Raw genomic sequence first — 23,186 nt, forward strand, 5'->3', positions numbered from 1 at the left:
TTATAGGACCCACTGGACCTCGTAAGGGGTTTCTTACGGCGTGCGCCAAAGCGATTGCCATCACAGTTGCTCCCAGTCCCTGCCAGGGCATAGGTCTTCTGGCGTGATTGTTCAACAGGCATTAGTCTTAGGTATATATTCTTATGTCCTGATGATGTTGATGATCCCGGTACGGAGTTCTATGGGATCGAAACATAGTCTACTCTGTACACCTTGACACGATCATAATTATATTGTAATGTGCAATGGTGTTTTTCAACACTTGCTTGGAATACTGCATATTTAAATCCAAGCTCATGTAAATGCCCGAGCATTCTATCTCCTTTTTATTTTTCTCGACGTATGTGTCCCCACTTGAATGTTGCTTGTTTTACCTTAAGACAAATATACGAAAGATTCCTTGTCCGGATGGACAAAGGTATATAGCTCTCATTGTATTTCTATATTCATTGTATTTCTATATTAATCCCTACTTCTATTTCGGTTGCTAGGGACCACAGTTAATATAAAATAGCTACACCCTAAGGTCCCTGGCCAATCTGATTTGGGTCCCCTGGTTTGCATAGAACGTCATGAATTGTCTGGGACAAGGATCTAAGGTTGAGAAGTGATAGAAGAAGCCTCTACCGCTACTACCAACTTTCTGCAACGTACAGTATTGCATCCAAGTTTCGGACTGCCTTTGGGTGCATGAAGGCACACTTATCAAGCAAACTACAGTCTTATCACGCCATAAAAGAATTTGGGCATTTCCGTGAAAAACACTTGCATCCAGAAGTTTTTGCATAAATTGGCATTTCATTTTGGGTGGAGACATCCTATCTAGCACAGTGCAACGTAGAAGTGGCTGAAATACAGACGCAACAAAAAAGGATCAAGGCTCCAGATCTGTGTTGGAAAGCGCAGAAAGCAACTGAAGTCAGCAAGCAGGGGTGGTGTTTGTATGCTCTCTGCTCTCTCATATTCAGGGAAGTGTGGAGCCGGCACAGAGCGTGCTTGAATGGAAGCAGATCTACAAAAAAGTATTACAGATCCAGTATCGCGCCTGGGAATAAGCATTGGTGAAGAATCTGCAGTTAGAAGTATCCATCGAAACTGTTGAACAGGTAGAGACTGGTTTTTAAATATTTAAACCTTCCCAATGAAAAGATTAGGCTTCTCTCCCAACTACCTCAACAGTGCAGGCTGGTTTACAGGATCAGTCTAGTTTCCTCGAAGACACTTCAGTATTTGACTTACTCAATTTTTTCATCATTGTTTGACATTTATAAACTGGTAGCCACTCAGCTGTTTTTGTAAAGGTTTTAATCAAAGATTATGTATTTACAATTTCAGAGACATTAATACAACAATACAATAGCCATTTAGAAAGACCTTGTACATTAGTGGAAAAAGTGTGGCCAAGAACATCAGAAGATGCCATGACAGATCCAGTCAACAGGTAAACAAGGCATAATCAAACTGTCAGCTAGTGTCTCAAGACAACATCTCCACACAGGAGAGAAAAAGCCATAATTGTGAACACTTTTTCCCAATGCATAAAGTACAGAGTAGAAATGTTGCAGAATTGTCAAAGTTGCTAGCACAAGAAATGTCTATTGAAGGGCTGTTTTATGAGTTCAGTTATTACACATCTCTGCATAACATGAAAATGTGCTGTCCAAAATCTCTTACCTGCAGATGGAGGAGCTTTGCCTGCGGCTGAAGCAGCAGGTTTGGAAGATGCCTTGGACGGGGGAGGCTCAGGTTTGGCTGGCATGTTGGCTTTTGCTTTCTCAAGCATGCCCACGACCAGGTCCTTGGAAGATGGCTGAGGAGAGATTGCGCACAGTGAGTCTTATTGTGAAATGTCACTGCTGCATATTTAAAGGATCATGAATCAAACTGTAGAATACGTTGCTCTTGTTAAACCCATTTCTTACGGATACTACCTACCTGCTCCCCTACGCACTTATTGAATACTTTTAGGCTGTAGACTGGATCCAGAAAAGATTCCACATCTCCTGCTAGGTGGAAAGGCATCAAAGTCCCAATCCTAACAGGACACGGAGCTATGTGAAGGAACTACCACCAGTACACTGACATCCCTATTACTCCTTTTTCAAAACCCTCAGCCACAGAGAGGAGCTGGACAACTGAACAAGTAGTTCGAAAAATCAATCTTGGGTCCTTTTAAATCCTAAATGAAGATACCACAGAAAGGGAAGGCAGGGGATAGAAGAGTAAACTGCAAGTATCAATCAAAGACATTTATATAGCGCACTACTCACCCGGAGGGTCTCAAGGCGCTTGGGGAGGGGGGGTCCGCTACTGCTCGAACAGCCAGGTCTTGAGCTGCTTCCTGAAGGCGAGGTGGTCTTGGGTCAGGCGGAGGTGGGTTGGGAGGGAGTTCCAAGTCTTGGCGGCCAGGTAGGAGAAGGACCTTCCTCCTGTTGTGGCTCTTCGGATGCGGGGGACGGCGGCGAGGGCGTGGCTGGTCGATCGAAGGTGGCGTGTGGGAGCGTAGAAGTTGAGGCGGCTGTTGAGGTAGCTCGGGCCTTGGTTGTGCAGGGCTTTGTGTGCGTGGATGAGGAGGCGGAAGGTGATTCTCTTGTTGACCGGGAGCCAGTGCAGGTCTCTCAGGTGTCCGGAGATGTGGCTGTGTCTGGGGATGTCGAGGATGAGTCTTGCTGAGGCGTTCTGGATTCTCTGGAGTCTGGTCTGGAGCTTGGCGGTGGTTCCGGCGTACAGGGCGTTGCCGTAGTCCAGACGGCTGGTGACGAGGGCCTGGGTGACCGTCTTCCTGGTCTCGGTGGGGATCCACCGGAAGATCTTACGTAGCATGCGCAGGACGTTGAAACAAGACGAGGAGACGGCGTTGACTTGTCTGGTCATGGAGAGGGATGAGTCCAGGATGAAGCCCAGGTTGCGTGCGTGGTCAGTCGGTTTGGGTGCGGAGCCCAGGGTGGGTGGCCACCAGTAGTCGTCCCAGGCGGAGGACGAGGAGCCCGGGATGAGAACTTCCGTCTTGTCCGAGTTCAGTTTCAGACGGCTGGTCAGCATCCATTCGGCTACGTGTTTCATCCCTTCGTGTAGGTTGGCTCTGGCGGTGGCGGGGTCGTTGGTCAGGGAGAGGATCAGCTGTGTGTCGTCGGCGTAGGAGATGATGTTGAGGTTGTTTTGGCGTGCGATGGCCGCAAGGGGGCTCATGTAGACATTGAAGAGGGTGGGGGTGAGCGAGGACCCCCTGAGGGACGCCGCAGAGGACTTCGGTGGCCTCTGACCTGAACGGGGGTAGGCGGACTCTGTGTTCTTCCAGCGAGGAAGGAGATGATCCATTCCAGTGCCTTCTCCTGGATTCCTGCGTTCCTGAGGCATTGCACTAGGGTGCGGTGGAAGACAGTGTAGAATGCCGCGGAGAGGTCTAGGAGAATGAGGGCCACTGTTTCTCCGTTGTCAAGCAGGGCTCGGATGTCATCGGTGGCGGGAATGAGGGCGGTCTCGGTGCTGTGGTTAGCCCTGAAGCCCGACTGAGGGGTCGAGGGTTCCGTTCGTCTCGAGGAAGGCGGCCAGCTGCTTGTTGACTGTCTTCTCGATGACTTTGGCTGGAAACGGGAGGAGCGAGATGGGGCGGTAGTTCTTGAGTTCGGTGGGGTCTGCTGTTGGTTTCTTTAGTAGAGCGCTGAGTTCGGCGTGCTTCCAGCTCTCAGGGAAGGTGGCGGTGTTGAAGGAGGTGTTGATGATGTCCCGCAGGTGGGGTGCGATGACGGCGTCGGCCTTGTTGAAGACGTGGTGAGGGCAGGGGTCGGTTGGAGATCCGGAGTGGATGGAGTTCATTGTGCGGATGGTGTCTGTGTTAATTGGGGTCCAGGCGCTGAGGGTGGTGGTGGGGGGCATTGGTGCGGTCGTGGGGAGCGTTGGTTGTGTGCTGAAGCTGTTGTGTACGTCAGCGATCTTGTTGTGGAAGTAGGAGGCGAGGGAGTTGCAGAGGGCTTGTGATGGGGTGATGTTGATTCCGGCGTTGGGGTTGGAGAGCTCTTTCACGATGTTGAAGAGTTCCTTGCTATTGTGTGCGTTGTTGTCCAGCCGCTCCTTGAATGCTGTTTTCTTGGTGGCGCGGATCAGTTGATGGTGCTTTCGGGTGGCGAGCTTGAGGGTGGTCATGTTGTCCGGTGTTGGGTCTTTTCTCCAGGCTCTCTCGAGGGCTCTGCAGTTCTTCTTGGAGCTCTTGAGTTCGTCGGTGAACCATTGGACCTTCTTGCTGCCGGGTCTGCTGGGCGGGGTCCTCAGTGGGGCGAGGTAGTCTGCGCAGTTGCTGATCCACTTCGTGAGGTTGTCGGCGGCCTGGCTGGGGTTCGCTGAGCTGGCGGGAGGGTGCTGGTTCAGGGCTACGGTGAGCTGGTCGGCTGTGATCTTGTTCCAGCTTCTACGTGCAGCTTGTTGCTGGTGGTGGTGGATCGTGGTCCGTCTGAAGCTGAAGTGGACGCAGCTGTGGTCCGTCCAGTGGAGTCCGGTGGCGTGGCTGAAGACTATGTCCTTGCTGGATGAGAAGACAGCGTCGAGTGTGTGTCTGGCGAGGTGGGTGGTCACCAGCTGCTTGAGTCCGAGGTTGGCGAGGTTGTCAAGCAGGGTGGTGGTGTTGCGGTCGTTGTTGTTCTCCAGGTGGAAGTTGAGGTCCCCGAGGAGGATGTAGTCGGCGGAGGGGAGGGCGTGCGGGCTGATGAAGTCGGCGATGTCTTCGCTGAAATGAGTGCGGGGTCCCGGGGGTCGGTAGATCAGGGTGCCTCTGAGGGTGGTCTTGGGGTCGGTGTGGATCTGGAAGTGCAGGTGTTCGGCGGGTGTCGGTGTTGGTCGTGATGCGGACGGTGTTCCTGTGGATGATGGCGATGCCTCCTCTAGTCTGGTTGACGCGGTCCCTCCGGGTGATCTTGTATCCGTCCGGGATGGCGATGGCGATGTCGGGCGCCGAGGAGGCGTTCATCCAGGTTTCCGTGAGGAAGGCGACGTCTGGAGATGTGGTGTCGAGGAGGTTCCAGAGTTCCACGGCGTGTCTGTGGACGGAGCGGGTGTTGAGCAGGATGCACTTGAGGTGGTTGCTGCTGGTGTTCGGCTTGGCGGGTGTGGGTGCAGGGCAGGTCCGGATGCAGGAGAACTTGCAGGCGTGGCAGCTGAAGGGTCCGTGGGTGCGTCTCGGAGTGGCTCGGTAGCATCCAGTAGATAAGAGTACCTACCAGAAAGTGTGTTAATGGAGTTCAGTTAATCTTCGGATGTGTATTTCTAAATCAGATTCTTTCTTTGTATTAGTGGACTCAGTTTTAGCTCTGGTACAAGAAGCATGAGCCCTTCAAAAAGATCTTTTTGCCCAGGGGATAACAATGTAATATAGATAGAATGATACAACGTGGCTAATAACTTACTTACCTAAGGTAATGTTCTCTTTTGTCGATACTCTAACTGCAGATTCATCACAAGTAAAATATCCCAAGGCGCACGACTGAGCTGGGAAATGGATAGGCGGTGACAAATCGCTTTGCAGTGACTTCATACCGCACTGGAAGTGAGGAACAGAGTCACATAAGGCTCATCACTGCACACCTATGTCAGTTTTGTGTCATTCTCCTTCTGCACCTCTCAGACTAAAATAATAGAATACGAATGAATTTGAAAATGTGCAGACGACTAACTTGGGATCTTTTAGATGATAAAAAAAGGCCACTTCACTAACAGGGAGGTCGGAGGGCAATAAGGAATTAGCGGTTAAGAAATAAGTTATGCAACAGTAGTTCTCCAGTACAGAAAGCTTCCATAGATTCACATGCTTGAATTATTTCCAGTCATCATGATTTGATCAGTAGTACCATGATCGGTACGGACTAAAGAAGAAAAGGCCTAGGCCTCTAATTAACCTATCAGTTTTTACTCAAAACGAGACCAAAGTTTTGCCTTGATCAATCGCCATGAATCACTCTAGAACACTTCTGAGAGAAGCTCAGTACCTCAGCTTTTCGTGTTAATATGCTGCAATAGAAGGTGAGCCGCATGTGAATCTATGACAGCCTCCAATACTGGAGAACTATGGTTACAAAAAGCATTTAACAGCTATTCCTTCTTGGCCTTCGACCCCCGGTTAGTGAAGTGGCCTTTTTATCATCTAGAAAAATACCAAGTTGGTCAGTCAATCATTTTCTCAATTCATGCCTATTATTCATAAGTGAGCACTGCAGGAGGTTGGCTTAGTATAGGTTATGTCATATGGACTTAAAACTTGCATGGCTGCCCCAGCAACAGGTGCTCACTTATGTAAATGTAGCACCCTGCACTAATCCAGACAACCCTTATGGTGACTTTAGTGGTCTTGGACAACTTTAGAAAGCTCTAAGTGGTAGCTGTTGAAAGCAGCCTTCAGGCGTAGCCCAGAAGCTGTACAGCAGCTTGCTTCGTCAGAACACAATCTTCTTTGTATAGATGAAGTGAAAAAGAACCACACAATGTATTTATAAAAATATGTATTTATTAGAAGACTAACACAAATATCTTCTACCCGGAGATGTACACAATACTTTGCAAATAAACAGGTAATTATCATGAATACACATTGGTCACCAGGGGGACCAAAACCACATACTAAAATAGAGGGATGCGAATCGCGACTCGAGTAAAGACTACCCAGAGGACGTAGAAGCGCTGGGGATCTAAGGATTCAACCGAGGTAAGTAGCCGGGTACCCCACGGGCCGAGTGCAGAGTGGTAACACAACTGCATGCTCAATTCAAGTCAATGGGTATGCTGAGGTTGCAATTTTAAAGAAGGACCTTTCCCAGTGGACCATGGAAGACAGAATTTTGGAGAGCCAACCCACCTGTGGATTCCTTGGGACCCAGGAAACCTACACCAGGGAAGCCAGGTGCATAGGTGCAAAGTGGCGTCAAACTGCTGTCAAGCTCAATGGAGAACTTAAGGAACATCCCCGCTGGCGAAGATAGTGAAAGTATCCAGTGGAGCCAAAAGGTGAATTAAATAAGAGAAGTAGCTGCAAGCAGAGGGGACAGCCTATGTCACTCAGGAGTGACCAGGAGGCACGGAAGACGAATGCCCGCTTGAGAGAAGCTTGGTTTCTGTTGCAGTACCCCGCCCCCACACTTTTGCCAGACTTCTAATGCACTTTTCACTTTATGTGCCCTGGGTCCATGCCAATACGGTCCCCAGGGCCGGTGTTCTTTCCTAAAAACTGTACCCAAACACAATTGGCATCTCTGGCCACAGGTCAGCCTCTGGCAAATGGTACCCCAGATACCCAGGGCACTGTGACCAGGAAAGACCTCCAAGGGCTGCAGTACTTATTGTGCCACCCTTAGAGGCCCTGTAAGTTTACACACACTGCCATTGCTGGCTGCGTATTTTGATGCAAAACAAATTAAAGAGTTGACATGGCACATATTCCTGAGTGCAATGCCTACAACCCACTGACCTAGCATAGGTCAGCCACCTCAGGCTGGGTGCACTACACCCAGTGGTGAGGGTACAGGTGCATGAGCCCTGTACCCCTACAGTGTCAGTCAATTCTTAGACATTGGTAAGTGCAGTACTGCCATTAAGAGTATATGGTGCTGAGAAGCTTGTCAATACAAACGCTACACCACCATAATGGCTGCACTGAAAACAGACATTTGCTATCAAACTTCGCAGCACATGAAAAATACACACAGAGGGCATCTTAGAGATGCCCCCTGAAAACTAACCCACCACTAGTGTCAAGGCTGAGTGGCTGCTTTCAGCTGCTACCACCAGACATGTTTCTAGACCCCTGGGTCGAGAGCCTCCTGCTCTCTGGGGCCTGAAACAATGCACATCCTAGGACAAGGTGTCAAGCCTCCTCCCCTAGGATGGGCAGGGTTCACGAGGCGGAGGCTTGAAAGGCTTGCCACCTTTGTGAGCTTCCCCTGGCCAATTGCTGCTTTCAGCAACTAGTCCCCACTGGTTCTGACCCCCCCCTTGAGCAGGAGAACCAGCGGGAGAAATAACTGAGGAAGAGAGGTGTGCCCACTTCTGCCAACTCCACCCCTAAGGTGGGAGAGGCGAGGTGAAGCACAACTCTCAGTCCAAGCCATCATGAAGGGGGAGGGGGTAAAGGAGGGGGTAGGGGAGGGAACGACGACTCAGTCAACCCCGGAGAGGCTCATGCCACTTGAGGGTGGCATAATAGGAAGTGTACCCACCCCACGGAAGGGACACACTGGTCCCTGCCTTTTACCTACCTGTAACGCCCCTAAATCTAGTATTTAGGGGCACCCCTAAACCTTGCTTCCTCAGGTCCAAACATGAAAAGAAGGACCATACAGCGGTGCAGCAGCTAACAAGAGGAAGACTCCCATAGACTTGGTGTAAGAAAGTGGCTCTGTATATACTGAAGTAAGGTATAGTGTGCACAGAATCCACAGTCCCAAGAGGTATGGCAGAGACTAAAGTTAGATATAACCTTACTGTTGCAAAGTCATCCTGTGCCCTGGGCACCTCCCAACTTTTTGCTGACTGGAACTGGTGGTAACGGACTCTGACTGACCCTGGGCTCTGTTTAACCAGGCCCAGGGCCAGTGCAAAGCTAAAAGGAACACATTAGAATACAGTTAAGACACCCAACATACACTAGGGTACACTATGGTATGGTGGGGTACCCCTGTAATTGGCATGACCTACCCCACAAGCCCCTAGTAGGTAATAGGGCAGGGATTGAAACTACCTAGAAGTCTCCAGTATCCTGGGGCATGGCAGTTTAGAGGCCAGCAGATTTTCTGCACTAGCATGTGTGCAGTGCTGAAGCCTGAGGTCAGTTTAAAAGCAGCACTGGTGGCCAGGACAGCTTGTAAACCTTAAATTGTGCCCAAACTCGACTTTGGGGTTAGGGGCCCTTAGATCGCCACCTAGTGTTGGGTCCGGACGATTGCACTTAGTTGTCTTGGAAGAGTCTTCGAAGCATCACGAGATAGGCGACTCATTCCCTGGACTACAGTGAGCATGGGCATCTTCTCCCTCCTCAGATTGTTTTTCGCCATTGTGGCAGAGGTGGAGATAGTAAAGTAAGAGATGGCCATGCCAGAGATAATGCTGCAGCTGCGACAGGCACCGGGGAGGAGGGCGGGCGATATCAATGTCAGCAGCCCTACATGCCAAGAACAGATGCATACTGGTAAGTAGCATATTCCGTTCGAGGCATGTGGTCTGCTGAATTCATATCTGTGCATAGACTGAATAGCAGTATCTCCTCTAGCGGTGGTTACCTGTGCCAGCTGCAGCAGTTTGGAAAAGAGTTTTGAGGACAGCCTGGCCTACAGCAGCTTGCTGTTTTGCTTGCACATCTACACAGTAGTGTTTTGTGAAAGTTTGCATGGTGGTCCATGTGGCTGCCTTACAGATTTCTTCAAGAGGAATATTTCCTAGGAAAGCCATGGAGGCCCCCATTTTTCTTGTAGTGTGCGCTCTTGGGGGGACGGTTAAAGTGTGTTTAGCCTTTTGATAACATTTTGAATGCATTTAACTATCCATCTGGCTATTCCGGACTTTGAAATAGGATTTCCTTTGTGTTGTGGTGCAAAAGCAACAAATAGTGGTTTTGTTTTCCTAAATGATTTAGTCCTGTCCACATAATAAAGTAGAGCTCTTTTTACATCTAATGTGTGTAGAGCTCTTTCAGCTACAGACTGGGTTTTGAAAGAAGACCGGCAGTTCTATTGATTGATATGGAAATTGGATACAACCTTAGACATGAACTTAGGGTTGGTTCTAAGAACCACCCTGTTGGCATGTACATGCATGAAAGGTTCTTGAATTGTTAGTGCTTGTAATTCGCTCACTCGTCTGAGTGAGGTAATGGCTGTGAGAAGTTGGCCTGATATATGATGTTCACTAGTTCTAGTGACCACCTTGTATCAGTCCAAACAACCCTTATGGTGATTGGTTGTAAGTCAACTTTATAGACCAGCTATCCTAATGGTAGCGCGGACAAAGCAGTCTTAGGCTAAACTCTTTTGGCATGTGAAACCAGCTGTATTACCATATGAAACCCCCTTGAACACCAAGTGAAAGGACACCACACAGGATATATATTCAAAATATATATGTATTTATTACTACAAATAGTCCCCTGAACTCTTTATGAGCACAGAAGCAAACACGTTAAAACAATTCAATTGATAAGTATTCAAAAGTTGCACAAAAATGGCTAGGCCCGGGTGGCCCCTAAAACCATATACTAAAGAAGTGGTATAAGTACCACGAGTCGAAAGGAAGTAAGGCCTAGGGCCTTGGGAATCGCTGGGGGTACGCTGTGATAACAGTAGTTAGGAACTAGGAGGCCCACGGGATCTGGTTTGCAGTGCGCAAAGTTAGAAGCAGTTTACATTGAAGTCAATGGATGCGTAAAAGTTAAAAAGGTGAAGGTAGGAAGTCTTCCAGTCAGTCTAGAACTTAACCCTTTGGAATCTGGACACTAGGAGTGTTAAACTACTTGGGGGCACCGGAGTGCCAGCGTTACCTCACCCACAGGAAGCGGGTGCTGTGGTGCCAAAATGTGTCGGGATTCTTCAGGAGTTCAGATAGAGCCTTGGCGTGTTGATGCTGCAGGCGACCTGATGTGAAGAGTTCCGGTGGATCCAAGGGTGGATCTGAAGTTGTGACGACCTGAAAGCAGAGGGGACAATGTTCACAGTCACTAGGCAGTGACCGGCGTGGAACCAGGAAGGAACCAGGCGTTGTCAGGTGCCAACAGGTGGTGTCGTGAAGCTCGTCTCTTCAGCCACGTGGACCAGGCGACAACCAGGATTCACTCACGAGATGTCCCACGTAGGCTCTAGTTGACGGCGGTGTCGGCTTCTTGATCAGAGCAAACAGGCCTTGGCTAATGCAAGCCACGCAGGAAACAGAGAAGGCTTCTCACTCTAACCAGCAAGGTCAGAGGGGTTGCTGCTTTTGGGAGCAGCAAGGGCCAGTCTGGAGCAACCAGACCAGCGGTGGAAAGTTGTCGTTTGGTCACCAAAATGGCCCTAGCCAACAGACTAGCAACCGGATAGGCGCGTCTAGTGGAACAAAGCAGAAGGGCCCCACCCAGGTCTCGTGAGAGTTGGGGGGTTGGTCCTCGGTGCAAATGTAGCTCGGTGGTGGGGCTTCTGAAGACCCCAAGCACATCGTTGAGGGTGCCTCAGGTGCTGCGCAATCAGCTTCTCGTGGACGTTTTCAAGAGGTACGGTCTAACGTCTCAGGTCGCCTCCACTCGTCTTAGCTTTGCAGGGACTGTGGATCGGGCTGTTAGATGTCTGGGAGTCTGGTTCTTATCAGGCTCTGGGCTCGGACTCTGGCAGCGGCAAAGCAGTCGTTGATCGGTGGATGGTGCCTGTATTCACAGGGTGGCCACTCCTTGGCCACAAGGGAGATTCTTCAGTCTTCTGAGCAGCAGAACGTCGAAGGTCCAGAGTTTCTTCTTTTTTAGTCGAATTTCAGGGTACTCTGCAGTCTTGGGACTCAGCTCCTACTTTTAAACCAATTCTAGGGGCTGGACTACCTACTAGGTCCCTCCTGTGGGTGGAACCAGGAAGGGAGGTGGTTACACCCCCTTTCCTTTGTCCAGTTTCGCGCTGGGGCTGGAGTGCCCCAGCACCGGTTTGAACTGGCCTATGCACGGGGACACCTTGTGCGCCCCGGGCATGTTTGATTCTGTTCAACCCTACCTAACCAGATACACAAAATACTGTCTGGGGTGGTGCTAGCACCTCCCAAGGCAGGAAACCCTTTGTCCAACCCTTCCTCGCTCGAAGGACTGCCAGCAGCAGGTCAGACTTGTGTCTGTGGTGGCAGCATCTATTTTGTGATGCTGAGGCTCTGTTTAACTTTAACCGGGGTTCAGGTTCTGTACATGCCGTGTCCCTCTGGAAGGGTGGAATGCTACCCCCGTCGCCAGAATTGGCGAGGGGGTAGTATTCCAATTCGTATGACACCTTACTCGACATGTTTTGATAATGTTAAACCAGAGTTAGCATTTAACCGCGAGGTTCATAATGCGCTTAAGAGTATATGGTATGACGCTATCAGGAAGCAGCTAAAGGACATGGTTTCGAAAGCTGCAGACAGGCTCAGCCCATGCTAGAGCACCATCACACACATAACCAAGCACTCTGCCTCAAGGATCGATAAGACCTGCCATAGGAGTGACTTATAGGTTACTGTGTGTCCTTGTAGGTGTTAGATACAGAGATACTATACCTAAAGCAAAGGGTGATTACACCACCTAGCCCAAGCTGAGGGATCAGCCAGTTGTGTCAAATAGTAAGGCCAGGCCAGGGGTGGCACAATACGTGCTGCAGCCCCTGGTAGGCCTTGGATGCACCTATGCCCTGGGTACCTAGGGTACACTGTACAGGTGCTCACAAGGTGATCCGTGTTCCAATTGGTAAGGCACCTAAGGTGCCTTGGGATAAATTTAGAGTGAACAGCAGGCTGTGGGTCTGATTAGCAGGCCCACAGCCACATTAAGTCAAAAACCAGTGAAGCAAAAAGCAAAAACTTGGGGTGACCATAGGATAGCAGACCCTACTCTCCTACAATGGCAACCAAGAAGGCAACCTTCCACATTAAGAATTGTAGTTCGCATGAGTGTAGAGGTTCGAAAGGAGGGCCCAATAAGGCTGGTTAGTACTATATTTAGATTCCAGACTGGGGAAGGGGGGTGTCTTGGAGGGATCACTTTTCAAACCCTCCATGAAGGCTTTGATTGCTGGTACCCTAAACAGTGAAAGGTGTTGCCTGTTTTGAAGGTATGCTGCTATAGCAGCGAGGTGTAGTCGTATGCTAAGTTACATCTTTGTAGGTGGAGCATGTAGCATATAAAGTTTTGTATGGAAGCGTCTAAAGGGTTGATTTGGTTATTGTTGCAGTAAATAACAAATCTCTTCCATTTAGCTGCATAGCACGCTCGTGTGGTTGGTCGTCTTGCCTCCCTAATGATGTTCATGCAATCTGGGGGCAAGTTAAGGTATCCAAACTTTAAGATGTCAGGAGCCAGATCGCTAGGTTCATCTGATTGGGATCTGGGTGTCTGATTTCTCCATGGTTCTGAGTTCGAAGATGTGGTGCAAGGCGCAGTCTTTGATGAGGAACTACTGAAAGTTCTAGGAACGTGGTGTACCACGGTTGTCTCGCGGTTGTCTCGCCCATGTGGGAGCAGCTAGGATCAGCGTGAGTGAGTGTTGCCACAGTTTGCGTGCCACCAGCGGGATCAGCGCTGCTGGGGGAAAAGCATACGCAAATCTGCCTGACCAGTTCATCCATATCGCATTGCCCTGTGACAACGGATGTGGGAATCTGGCGGCAAAGTACTGGCATTTGGAGTTTTCTTTTGTGGCAAACAGGTCTATTTCTGGGAGACTCCACACTTTGAAGAATGGATTTGAGAACTTGGGGGTGAGAAAAACCAGGAAAACCACCACCACCTGCAATAGGCCCCCCGCAGAAGCTGGAGTAGATCACCGCCGACCAGCTCACCACCTCCCTCAACCAGAACCCTCCCACCATCACGACGGACCCCAACGATGCGGCCCGCAACCTCGCACAATGGCTCGCCAACTGCGCAGACGAACTCGCACCACTAAGGAAACCACCCAGCAGACCCCACAGCAAGAAAGCCTCATGGTTTACAGACGACCTCATAAACTCCAAGAAAACCTGCCGCTCCCTGGAGAAAACCTGGCGCCATGATCAGACAACATAGAACATGACAGCCCTCAAGAGCGCCACCCGCAAGCACCACCAACTGATCCGCACCACCAAGAGAACTACATACAAACAACGTCTGGACAAAAACACCCACAACAGCAAGGAACTCTTCTGAATCGTCAAAGAGCTCTCCAACCCCAGCGCCTGCAACAACGACATCACACCCTCGCAAGACCTCTGCGACTCACTCGCCTCGGTCTTTCACTGAAAGATCGCAGACATTCACAACAGCTTCGGAGTACAGACCACGCACACAACCACCGAACCAGCGCACCCAACTGCCACCCTCCGCACCTGGATCCAGGTCACCACCGAAGACACCGCCCGCACAATGAGCACCATCCACTCCGGCTCCCCTACCGACCCATGCCCACACCACATCTTCAACAAAGCGGACTCCATCATCGCACCCCAGGTCCGGGACGTCATCAACAGCTCCTTCACATCCGCCACCTTCCCGGAGAGCTGGAAACACGCAGAGATCAGCGCCCTCCTGGAAAAAACCCCCACGGACCTCAAAAACCTCCGACCCATCTCGCTCCTCCATTTTCCTGCCAAAGTCATCGAGAAGACTGTCGAAAAACAACTCTCCGCCTGGAGACAAACCGATCCCTCGACCCGTTACAGTCCGGTTCCCTCGCATGAGCACCCTCGCACGCAAACAACCTCAACATCATCTCCTATGCCGACGACACAGCTGATCCTCTCCCTCACCAACGACCCGGACACCGCCAGAGCCAGCCTCCAGGAAGGGATGAGAGACGTCGCGGAATGGATGAAGCTCAGCCGTCTGAAACTTAACTCAGACAAGACGGAAGCCCTCATCCTGGGACCATGCCCCTCTGCCTGGGATGACTCCTGCTGGCCACCCGCCCTGGGCACCGCCTCCAAACCCACAGACCATGCACGCAACCTGGGCTTTATCCTGGACTCCTCCCTCACGATGACCAAGCAAGTCAACCCCGTCTCAGCATCCTGCTTCAACACCTTGCGCTTGCTCCGAAAAATCTTCAGATGGATCCCCACCGCAACCAGGAAGACGGTCACCCAAGCCCTTGTCACCAGCCGCCTAGACTACGGAAACACCCTCTACGCCGGAACAGCCAAGCTCCAGAAAAGACTACAGAGCATACAGAACGCCTCAGCAAGACTCATCCTGGACATCCCCCGCCACAGCCACATCTCTGCCCATCTGAAAGATCTGCACTGGCTCCCCGTCAGCAAGAGAATCACATTCTGACTCCTCACCCACGCACACAAGGCTCTCCACGACGCGGGCCACAGTTACCTCAACAACCGCCTCGCACTCTACACACCAACCCGCCAGCCTCGCCCTCGCCACCATCCCACACCGCCGGAAGATCTTTCTCTGGGCGCAAAGACATTGGAACTCCCTCCCCACCCACCTCCGGCTGACCCAGGAACCATCTCGCCTTCAGGAAACAACTCAAGACCTGGCTGTTCGAGCAGTAGCGACCTCCCCCTGCCCCAGCTCCTTGCGACCCTTACGGGTGAGTAACGCGCTCTACAAATTCCTTGATTGATTGGTGAATCTCCCATTCGTGTAGTTGTTGGCAGTGCCTGCTGAGCAGGTCGGCAATTTGATTGTCCTTCCCTGGAAGGTGTTCTGCTAGGAGAAACATGTTTTTGGGAATCGCCCACTTCCATATGCTTTGTGCCAGATGGGACAGCTGTGGAGTGCGTTCCTCCCTTTTTCTGGATATAGTACATTGCGGTCATGTTTTCCGTCCGGATCAACACAGTCTTGTTGTACAAGTATTTTTGAAATGCTTTTAGGGCTAGAAATATCGCTAGCAATTCTAGTTTGTTGATATGCAGCTTTTTCTGTTTGGTTGTCCAGAGCCCTTGTACTGTGTATTGAAGGAGATGGGCTCCCAAGCCTGTCAGTGATGCGTCCGCTGTTAGTATTAGTTGTGGAACCGGCTCTTGGAACAGTCGCCCCTTGGAAAGGTTTTGTGGGTTCTACCACTGCAGAGAGTTGTGAGCGCGACTGTCTACCAACACTAGGTCTTTTAGTTTTCTTTGAGCCTGGTTCCATTGCCGTGCTAGGCATTCCTGTAATGGGTGCATTTGAAGTCTGGCATGGGGGACAATGAATATGCATGAGGCCATCATGCTTATGAGTTGCATAAAGACTTGAGCTGGCAGAGTGTTTTGGCAGGAATTTTTGAATGAGTGTCTGCATACTGGCTATCCTTGCTGAGTTTGGATACGCCTTCGCCACTGAGGTGTTTATTTATTTATTTATTTATTTGAAAGTTTTATATAGCGCGAACAGGATCTTTGCAGATATCAGAGCGCTTTACACGGCTGGGAATGCCAGCAAGAGATTGGGGTTACACATAGGTAGAACAACACATCAATAATACAGATATAACAGTTAACTGTGTGCATAGATAGTCAGTAGCATCGATAATGCCTTTATGGTGGCTCCCAGGTACTGCTGTATGTGGGACAGTTGCAGATGCGATTTTGTGTAGTTGATTGAAAATCCTAGGCTGTGTAGCAACTGAATTGTTTAAGCCGTGTGTGCTGCACACTCTTAGTACAATTTTGTTTGTATTAGTCAACCGTCCAGGTAAGGGTACACATAGACGTGTTGCCTCCTGAGATGTGCTGCCACTGTTGCTAAGCATTTTGTAAACACTCTTGGAGTCGTGGTAACCCCGAAGGGCAAACCTTGAATTGGTAGTGTTGACCTTCTATTGTGAACCTGAGGTATTTTCTGTGGGCTGGATGGATGGGTATGTCAAAATACACATCCTTGAGGTCGTGTTGGTAGGAAATCTCATTGCTGTAGTAACGGGAGCACTTGTTGTAGTGTGATCATATGGAAGTGCTCCGATAGTATATATTGATTTAGGGGTCTGAGGTCCAATATTGATCTGAGGGAACCGTCCTTCTTTGGAATCAGGAAGTATAGGGAGTATACTCTTGTCCCTTGCTGGTGGAAAGGGACTTGCTCTATGGCCCTCTTTTCCAGCATGCATTTCACCTCTTTGTAGCAGGGTGATGTGTTCCGTGGACATAGGACGATGTCTGGGTGGTATGTTTGGTGGTGTAGAAGTCACTTCTACTCAATAACCAGACTGGATAATTTCTCTCACCCACCTGTCTGTGGTAATTGTGTGCCAGACAGGTAGGAACTGTTGTAGTCTGCCTCCGACCGGTGTTAAGTGGTCTGGAGGTAGCGTAATGAAGTCACTGTTTTGTGGCAGTGGAGGCTCTGGTGTTATTGCCTCCACGTCCTCTTCCCTTATTATTGTTACCGCTGTAACTACCTCTGGTTGTGTTTGTAGGAAGGTACCTCCTGACTATGGTTGCCCCCAACTTTTTGCCCTGTGTTTTAGCTGGTTTTTGACATAGTCGACCTGGGACCCTGCCAATCAGGACCCCAGGCCTACTGCTCTCTCTTTAAAATGGATTCCATGTACCCTAGGTACATTTCCAATTGGGACTGGGCCACCTTATCAGACCCTGTAACTCAGGGCATAGGTGTACCCAGGGCCTACCAGGGGCTGAAGCATGTATTATGCCACCCGTGGCTGGCCTCTTAAATTTGACACAACTGGCTGCATGACAGCTGGGGCAAAGTCGTGTAATCACCCTTTGCTGTAGATATAGTATACCTATATCTAACCCTAAAAATGGACACACAGATTCCTATAAGTCACTCCTATGGCAGGCCTTAACAATCCTGAAGGCAGAGTGCTTGGAATCGTGTGAGATGGTGCTCTGGCATGAGCTGAGCCTGTCTGCAGCTTGCGGAACCAAGTCCTAATAGCTGTTCCATGATATCGCATACCATATACTCTTAAGTGCATTATAATCCTCGCGGTTAAATGCTATCTTTGGTATTGCTTTATCAAAACATGTCGAGTAAGGTGTCATGCGAATTGGAATACTAACCCCTCGCCAATTCTGGCGACGGGGTTAGCATTCCACCCTTCTAGAGGGACACGACATGTATGTAACTGTGAACCCCGGTTAAAGTTAACGAAGCCTCAGCTCCACAAAATGGATGCTGCCACCACAGACACGAGTCTGACCCCCTGCAGCTGGGAGTCCTTCCAGCGAGGGGAGCCTGGACAAAGGGTTTCCTGTCGAGGGCGGTGCTAGCACCGTCCCAGACAGGGTTTTGTGTATCCTGGGTAGGCAGGGCTTTACAGGAAGGTGACTGCTGAGTGGCACCCCGGTGCTCACTACGCATAGGCCGGTCAGAACCAGTTCCAGGGGCACACCAGCCCCTGGCCTGGGGAAAGTCCGGCATAGGAGAGGGGTGTAACCACCCCCCTCCTAGTCCCACCCATAGGCAGGACCTAGTCACCGGGTCAGCCCCCTTTTTTAGTATAAAGATAGGAGCGGGCCCCCTGTTAAAATTAGATCTTTGGAATCAAGACACGACTTTCTGCGAAAGGACATCAAGATTTCTTCTTCAAGATTCTCCCTTGTGGCTAAGGAGTAGTCACCCTGCATCAAGCGGGCACCATCCTAAAGAACACTGCGGTCTGCTGCAAGTCCTTCCTCCGGAATCCGACTGCCCAGCTCGACGAGACCCGGCTTCCCTGGCACCTCTGACCTCTACTCACCTCTACAGCCAAGCTGAGAACCGTGAGTGTGACAAGACCTCGAGGGACCGTCGATCGCCAAGACTGCACGACTTCTTTGCAACAAGCCCACCGTGTGCTCCACTGGTGAGTGCTTTGGGGTCCGAGAAGCCCCAACCCTGAGCAGCTCCAGCACCGAAGATCAGCCCTCCAGCATCTCCACGATCTGCGTGGGGCCCTTCTGCTTTTGCCTGCTCACCGCGCTGTGTGGCTACTAGCCGGCTTGCTTGTGGCCTTCTGAACGACGCCCGACGACATCACTGCTGCTGGTCTGGTTGCTCCAGACTGGCCCTTGCTCCCTTCCAAGAGAGGAGCACCCCAGACCCTCCTGGTCCACTCCAGACGCCATTTTGAGTCCACCGCGTGGGCTTGAATTTGCCAAGGCTTTGTTGCCCAATCCTGGGTCCAGCGACGCCGACAGCTTCATCCATCGTGGGACAGCTCGCTCCTCCATCCTGGTCGCCGACAACGCCTCCTGGTCCGTGAGATCTGCAGAGCACAGCGTCGCCCACTCACCTAGTCGAGGTGACTACCATCCGGTGCCCTCCTGGTGCCACCTGACTACTGGCTAGTAGTCACAAACTTGGTCCCATCTGCTTTCAGGTGTCATCTCTCTTCAAGATCCAGGCTTGGATCACGTCGAACTCTCTTCACTGGTCGCCTGCCAGCATCTTTCTTCCAGGCTCCTGGTCCGTCTACGAGGATTCCCGACGTCTTTTGAGACATATGCAGCTGCAGCCCCTGGGCTAGGTAAACTCGGCATTTCGGTGCCCCAGCATAGCCTCACTATCCAAGGGTCAGAATCCACTTTCGTTTTCCTCCTACCAGGTCGGGTTCGCCCGAGAACACTAACTCTGTGAAATCTAGCTACCATAGACTTTGTCCCGCATCACGCGTGAGAGTGCACACTCTGCACCCGAGTCCCCTGGGCCTCCTAGAAGTAATCTAACGATTCTATAGTCAAGATCTAGCGATTCCAAAGCCTATTAGTACTGTACTTACCTGCTAGTAATTTCGCATTCCACTTTCAGAGTATATGGTTTTCCGTGCCCCTCGGGCATTTGTATATACTGTGCTAACTTAAGTATTTTCGTAAGAGTTTTGTTTTGTGCTTAGTACCCTGTCCTCATAAAGAGTACAGGGCTGTTGTGATTTTAATAAATACACTGTTTATTTTCATAACACTTGTGTGGTGTCCTTTCACTTGGTATTCAAGGGGTATATGTGTGGTATAACAGCTGGCTTAACACGCCCTCTCAAGTCTTTAGCCTTAGACTGCTCGTATCCACGCTACTAGGATAGCTGGTCTATAAGGTTGACTTACAACCAATCATCAATAAGGGTTGCTGGACTGATACATAGTGTTCACTAGAATAGTGAGCACTGCATATCAGGCCACCTCACAGCCACGAAAGGAACAAAAGGTAGACGTGGCCGGGAGTCAGGTGGAGAGACTCAAGGACTTGGTTGTATCCCGTTAGTCCTCGAAACGCTCCAGCGCACTGTCTGCCTTATCGCCAAACAGGCAAGTACCATCAATGGAGAAGTGTGGCTCACTGGTTAGAGCAGGCAGACCCTGAAGCAGAGGTCAGACCTGGGACCAGGGTTCGATTCCCGACGCGGCAGGGTGTTGAGCTCAAATATCCACGGACTCGATAATTCTCGCTTCGGTGCCTGACCTAATCATGGGTTCACACTCTGCAACTCTGGGCATTAAGCTTGCTTAATCTCCACAACGGCCCCCCGCGGCGGGATGCCTGGCTTTCACCTTGGGGATGCCCTGTAGGGGCTATCTCACAGGGAAAAACCAGGACGGGTTCCCAAGGCAAGCGCGGAGATACCCCTTTGGGGGTCGATTCTGGCGCTATATAAGAAATGTAATAATAATAATAAATAATAAAGGCATGTCCATGAGGGAACTCTGGACATCCCCCGAAAACCCAGCGGACCGGAGCCAGGCATGGCGACGCAGGGCCACTGTTGTGGAGATCGCTCTCCCTAAAGAATCCACGGTGTACAGCCCACACCAAATGGCGAAATTCGCTGCATCCTTCCCCTCCACAACAGCTTGGGAAAGTATAGCCCGAAACTTTTGGGCACTAGGGCAGTGTCTGCGCCTCTGTGTCCAACACAGCATGAGAGTAGCGGCCCAAGAGGTATGCTGTGTTGACTGACCGCAACACCCAGCTGGCAGAGAAAAATACATTTTTGCCAAACTGCTCCAGCTTTCTCGATTCCTTATCCGGTGGGGCGGTAGGAAACGCACTTTGGGAAGTGAAGGCCTGAATGACCAGACACTCTGGAGTCGGATGATTTGTAAGAAAGGCTGGGTCACCCGGTGCCCGGCGATGACGCCTGGTCACGTTCTTATCCACAGGAACCCCTGTAACTGGCCTAAACCAGGTGCCCATCAAAACATCCGTACAGGCCTCATTAAACGGGAGCAGAGGTTCCATAGAACTTGCCGCCTGCTGAAGCACTTCAGTAAGAAGGTTAGTCTAGTGAGTTAAAGTAGGCAGGTCAAGGGCCTCAGCTGCTCTACGGAGCACCATAGTTTATGTGGGCCCTCCTCCATGACAGCAAAAGAAGACATAAATCCAGGCTCGGAGGAGAGGTCAAGGCAACCTGCGTCCTCAAGAGTCCTCCGCCCACTCATGTTCAGACTTGCACTGCAGTGCAAGAGGGTCTTCAGACGCCTTCCAGTCATCCCCCTCGTCCACAGCCTATGGCCCAGGTGTCAGTGGTGGGGGAGGCACAGGGGAAAACAATTGCCCCAACGGCACCGGGAACGGCGCCGGGAACGACGGACCCAGATAGGGTGGGTAGGCCACAGGACTCCCAGGCTCCAAGAGTGAATACGCTTCGACTTTTTGTGACGTCTCTTACCCGATTCAGAGGGTGAAGACTGACCCCAAGGAGCAATGATGGCTCCACGGTCGGTCACTCAAGTGACCTCTGGCCTGGAACGACGCAGAGACGACTGTCTGGCCTCCAGCAGCTTTCGGGACCACTCCCGCAAAGCTTTCAGGGCCATGGCCAGACAGTCTGAACATGACCGGGAGCCATGGTTGCGCTCCAGGCAGTAGAGACAGAAAACATGTGGGTCGGCCACCGACATCATTCGGCCGCAGGCCCCACAGGGTTTAAAGCCAGGCATCCCTACGTGGCACCAGGAGTCAAAGACAAAGTAGTAGAGACAAAAGTCACAAAAAGATAGTCAAAAAGGGACTAGGGTACGTGCTCTAAACGGATCTGCGGTTGCTCGCGGGGAAAAAGAAAAAACTGACGTCAGCGCGAATGGGTGGCGCCTAAGTAATTGTTTGCTCACAATTGTCACTATTACCTTTACTACCTCATGTATTTTTGGTTGCTCAAAATTTTTACTACCTCAAGTATTTTGTTTGCTCACGATTGTCACTATTACCCTTACTACCTCATGTATTTTTGGTTGCTCACAATTTTTACTACCTCATGTTTTTGTTTGCTCACAATTGTCACTATTACCTTATGTAACGTAACGTATGCTTTTGTAATCTGCTCTTTTGTAATGTTTCTCATTATGTTTCATTTCTGTTCCTAATGTGAAGCGCTCTGACGCCCTCGGGTAAAGTCCGCGCTATATAAAAATGCATAAATAAATAAATAAGTAGTCTCCATGACTTCATTGCACGCTTACGCCAACGATGAACGCAGCGCCGCACAACGCCACCTACCGACGGGCTGGGGTACTGCTGACGAAAAACTTTCCGGATCTAGTCTGACGCCTGGGGATATTCTAAAGTAAGGAATCTATCACTAATGTGTCTTTCAGATAGACTAGTTTGAGAAGAAATGGGAGATTCGCCCTCCAACTTCGGTTGGGTTGATGGGTCCGCAGGTGGCGGCTGTCACTGCTTTTTTGAAGCTCTGCCTCTGTAGGAAGATTGTACTGCTTATAAGAGGCAGCTGGTGGCTGACGGTAAGACTGCTGTTGCTGATAAGAGTAACGCTGTTGTCCTTAATAAGATTGGTATTGCCTGTTCTGATGTTCGCCTCCTCGAAAGGAATAGTAGAAAGCACAAACCCTTGCACCACGAAAAGGCTGCTTCTTAAATTTTAAAGTGCCAGGAGACCGTGTGGTGTCGGAATCTTTAATTGCTTGAAGGGCGTTTTCTATATGCCGAAAAATTAACTCGCAATCAAAAGGCATATCGATAATTTTAGTTTGTACTTCTTGTCGAAAGGAAGTAGCTCTTAACCAGCCCTGCCTTCGAAGGAATGCTGCTCCTGCCAGTTGGCGAAAACCCAGGAAAGAGACGTCCACTGCAGTGTCAATGATCTAGGCAGAGATCCGCTCACCCTCCTGGAGAATCTTTACAGCTTCGATTTTAGATTCTTCAGGCAACATGTCTATCAAAGGAAAAATGTCCAACCACATTTGCCGGTCATAGCAGCCTAGGATGGCAAGGGAATTAGCCGCCCTGACAGTACATGCCGCCGTGGTGGAAAATTTCTTCCCAATGGAATCAAGGCGTCTGCCCTCTCGATCAGGAGTAGACGACAAAGGAGACAATGGATTCCTGGCACAACGTTCTCCCGCCTGAGAAATAACGAGTCCAGCTTCGGTTGACCAATTAAACAGGCTGGTGAATTGTCTGGTGCCTTGTATTTTTTATCCAAGCGTGGAAGGACTGCAGGAATGGAGGAAGGGGTCTCCATGTCCTTCAAACCCTTCTGCCATATGAAATCTATTATAGGTATAGCCTGAACTTGTTTCTGCGGCTGATGTTTGAAATCGTACAGAAAACAATCATCGACCTTTTAGACCATAGGCAGATGGAA

The 23,186-nt window shown here is 50.3% G+C and overlaps 1 protein-coding gene across 8 annotated transcripts in view; it reads right to left on the reverse strand.

Moving 5' to 3' along the window:
- Positions 1-23,186, reverse strand: part of CKAP5 (cytoskeleton associated protein 5) — a 901,993-nt gene that overhangs the window by 482,912 nt on the left and 395,895 nt on the right. For all 8 annotated transcript variants that reach the window (XM_086959680.1, XM_086959676.1, XM_086959682.1 and 5 more), the window contains exon 26: positions 1,675-1,810. In XM_086959680.1, the coding sequence (XP_086815806.1) occupies positions 1,675-1,810 (136 nt within the window). The remainder of the gene's footprint in view (positions 1-1,674; positions 1,811-23,186) is intronic.

The sequence above is a fragment of the Lissotriton vulgaris genome, chromosome 2_2 (genome assembly GCF_964263255.1).
Source record: "Lissotriton vulgaris chromosome 2_2, aLisVul1.2, whole genome shotgun sequence".
Taxonomy (NCBI): domain Eukaryota; kingdom Metazoa; phylum Chordata; class Amphibia; order Caudata; family Salamandridae; genus Lissotriton; species Lissotriton vulgaris.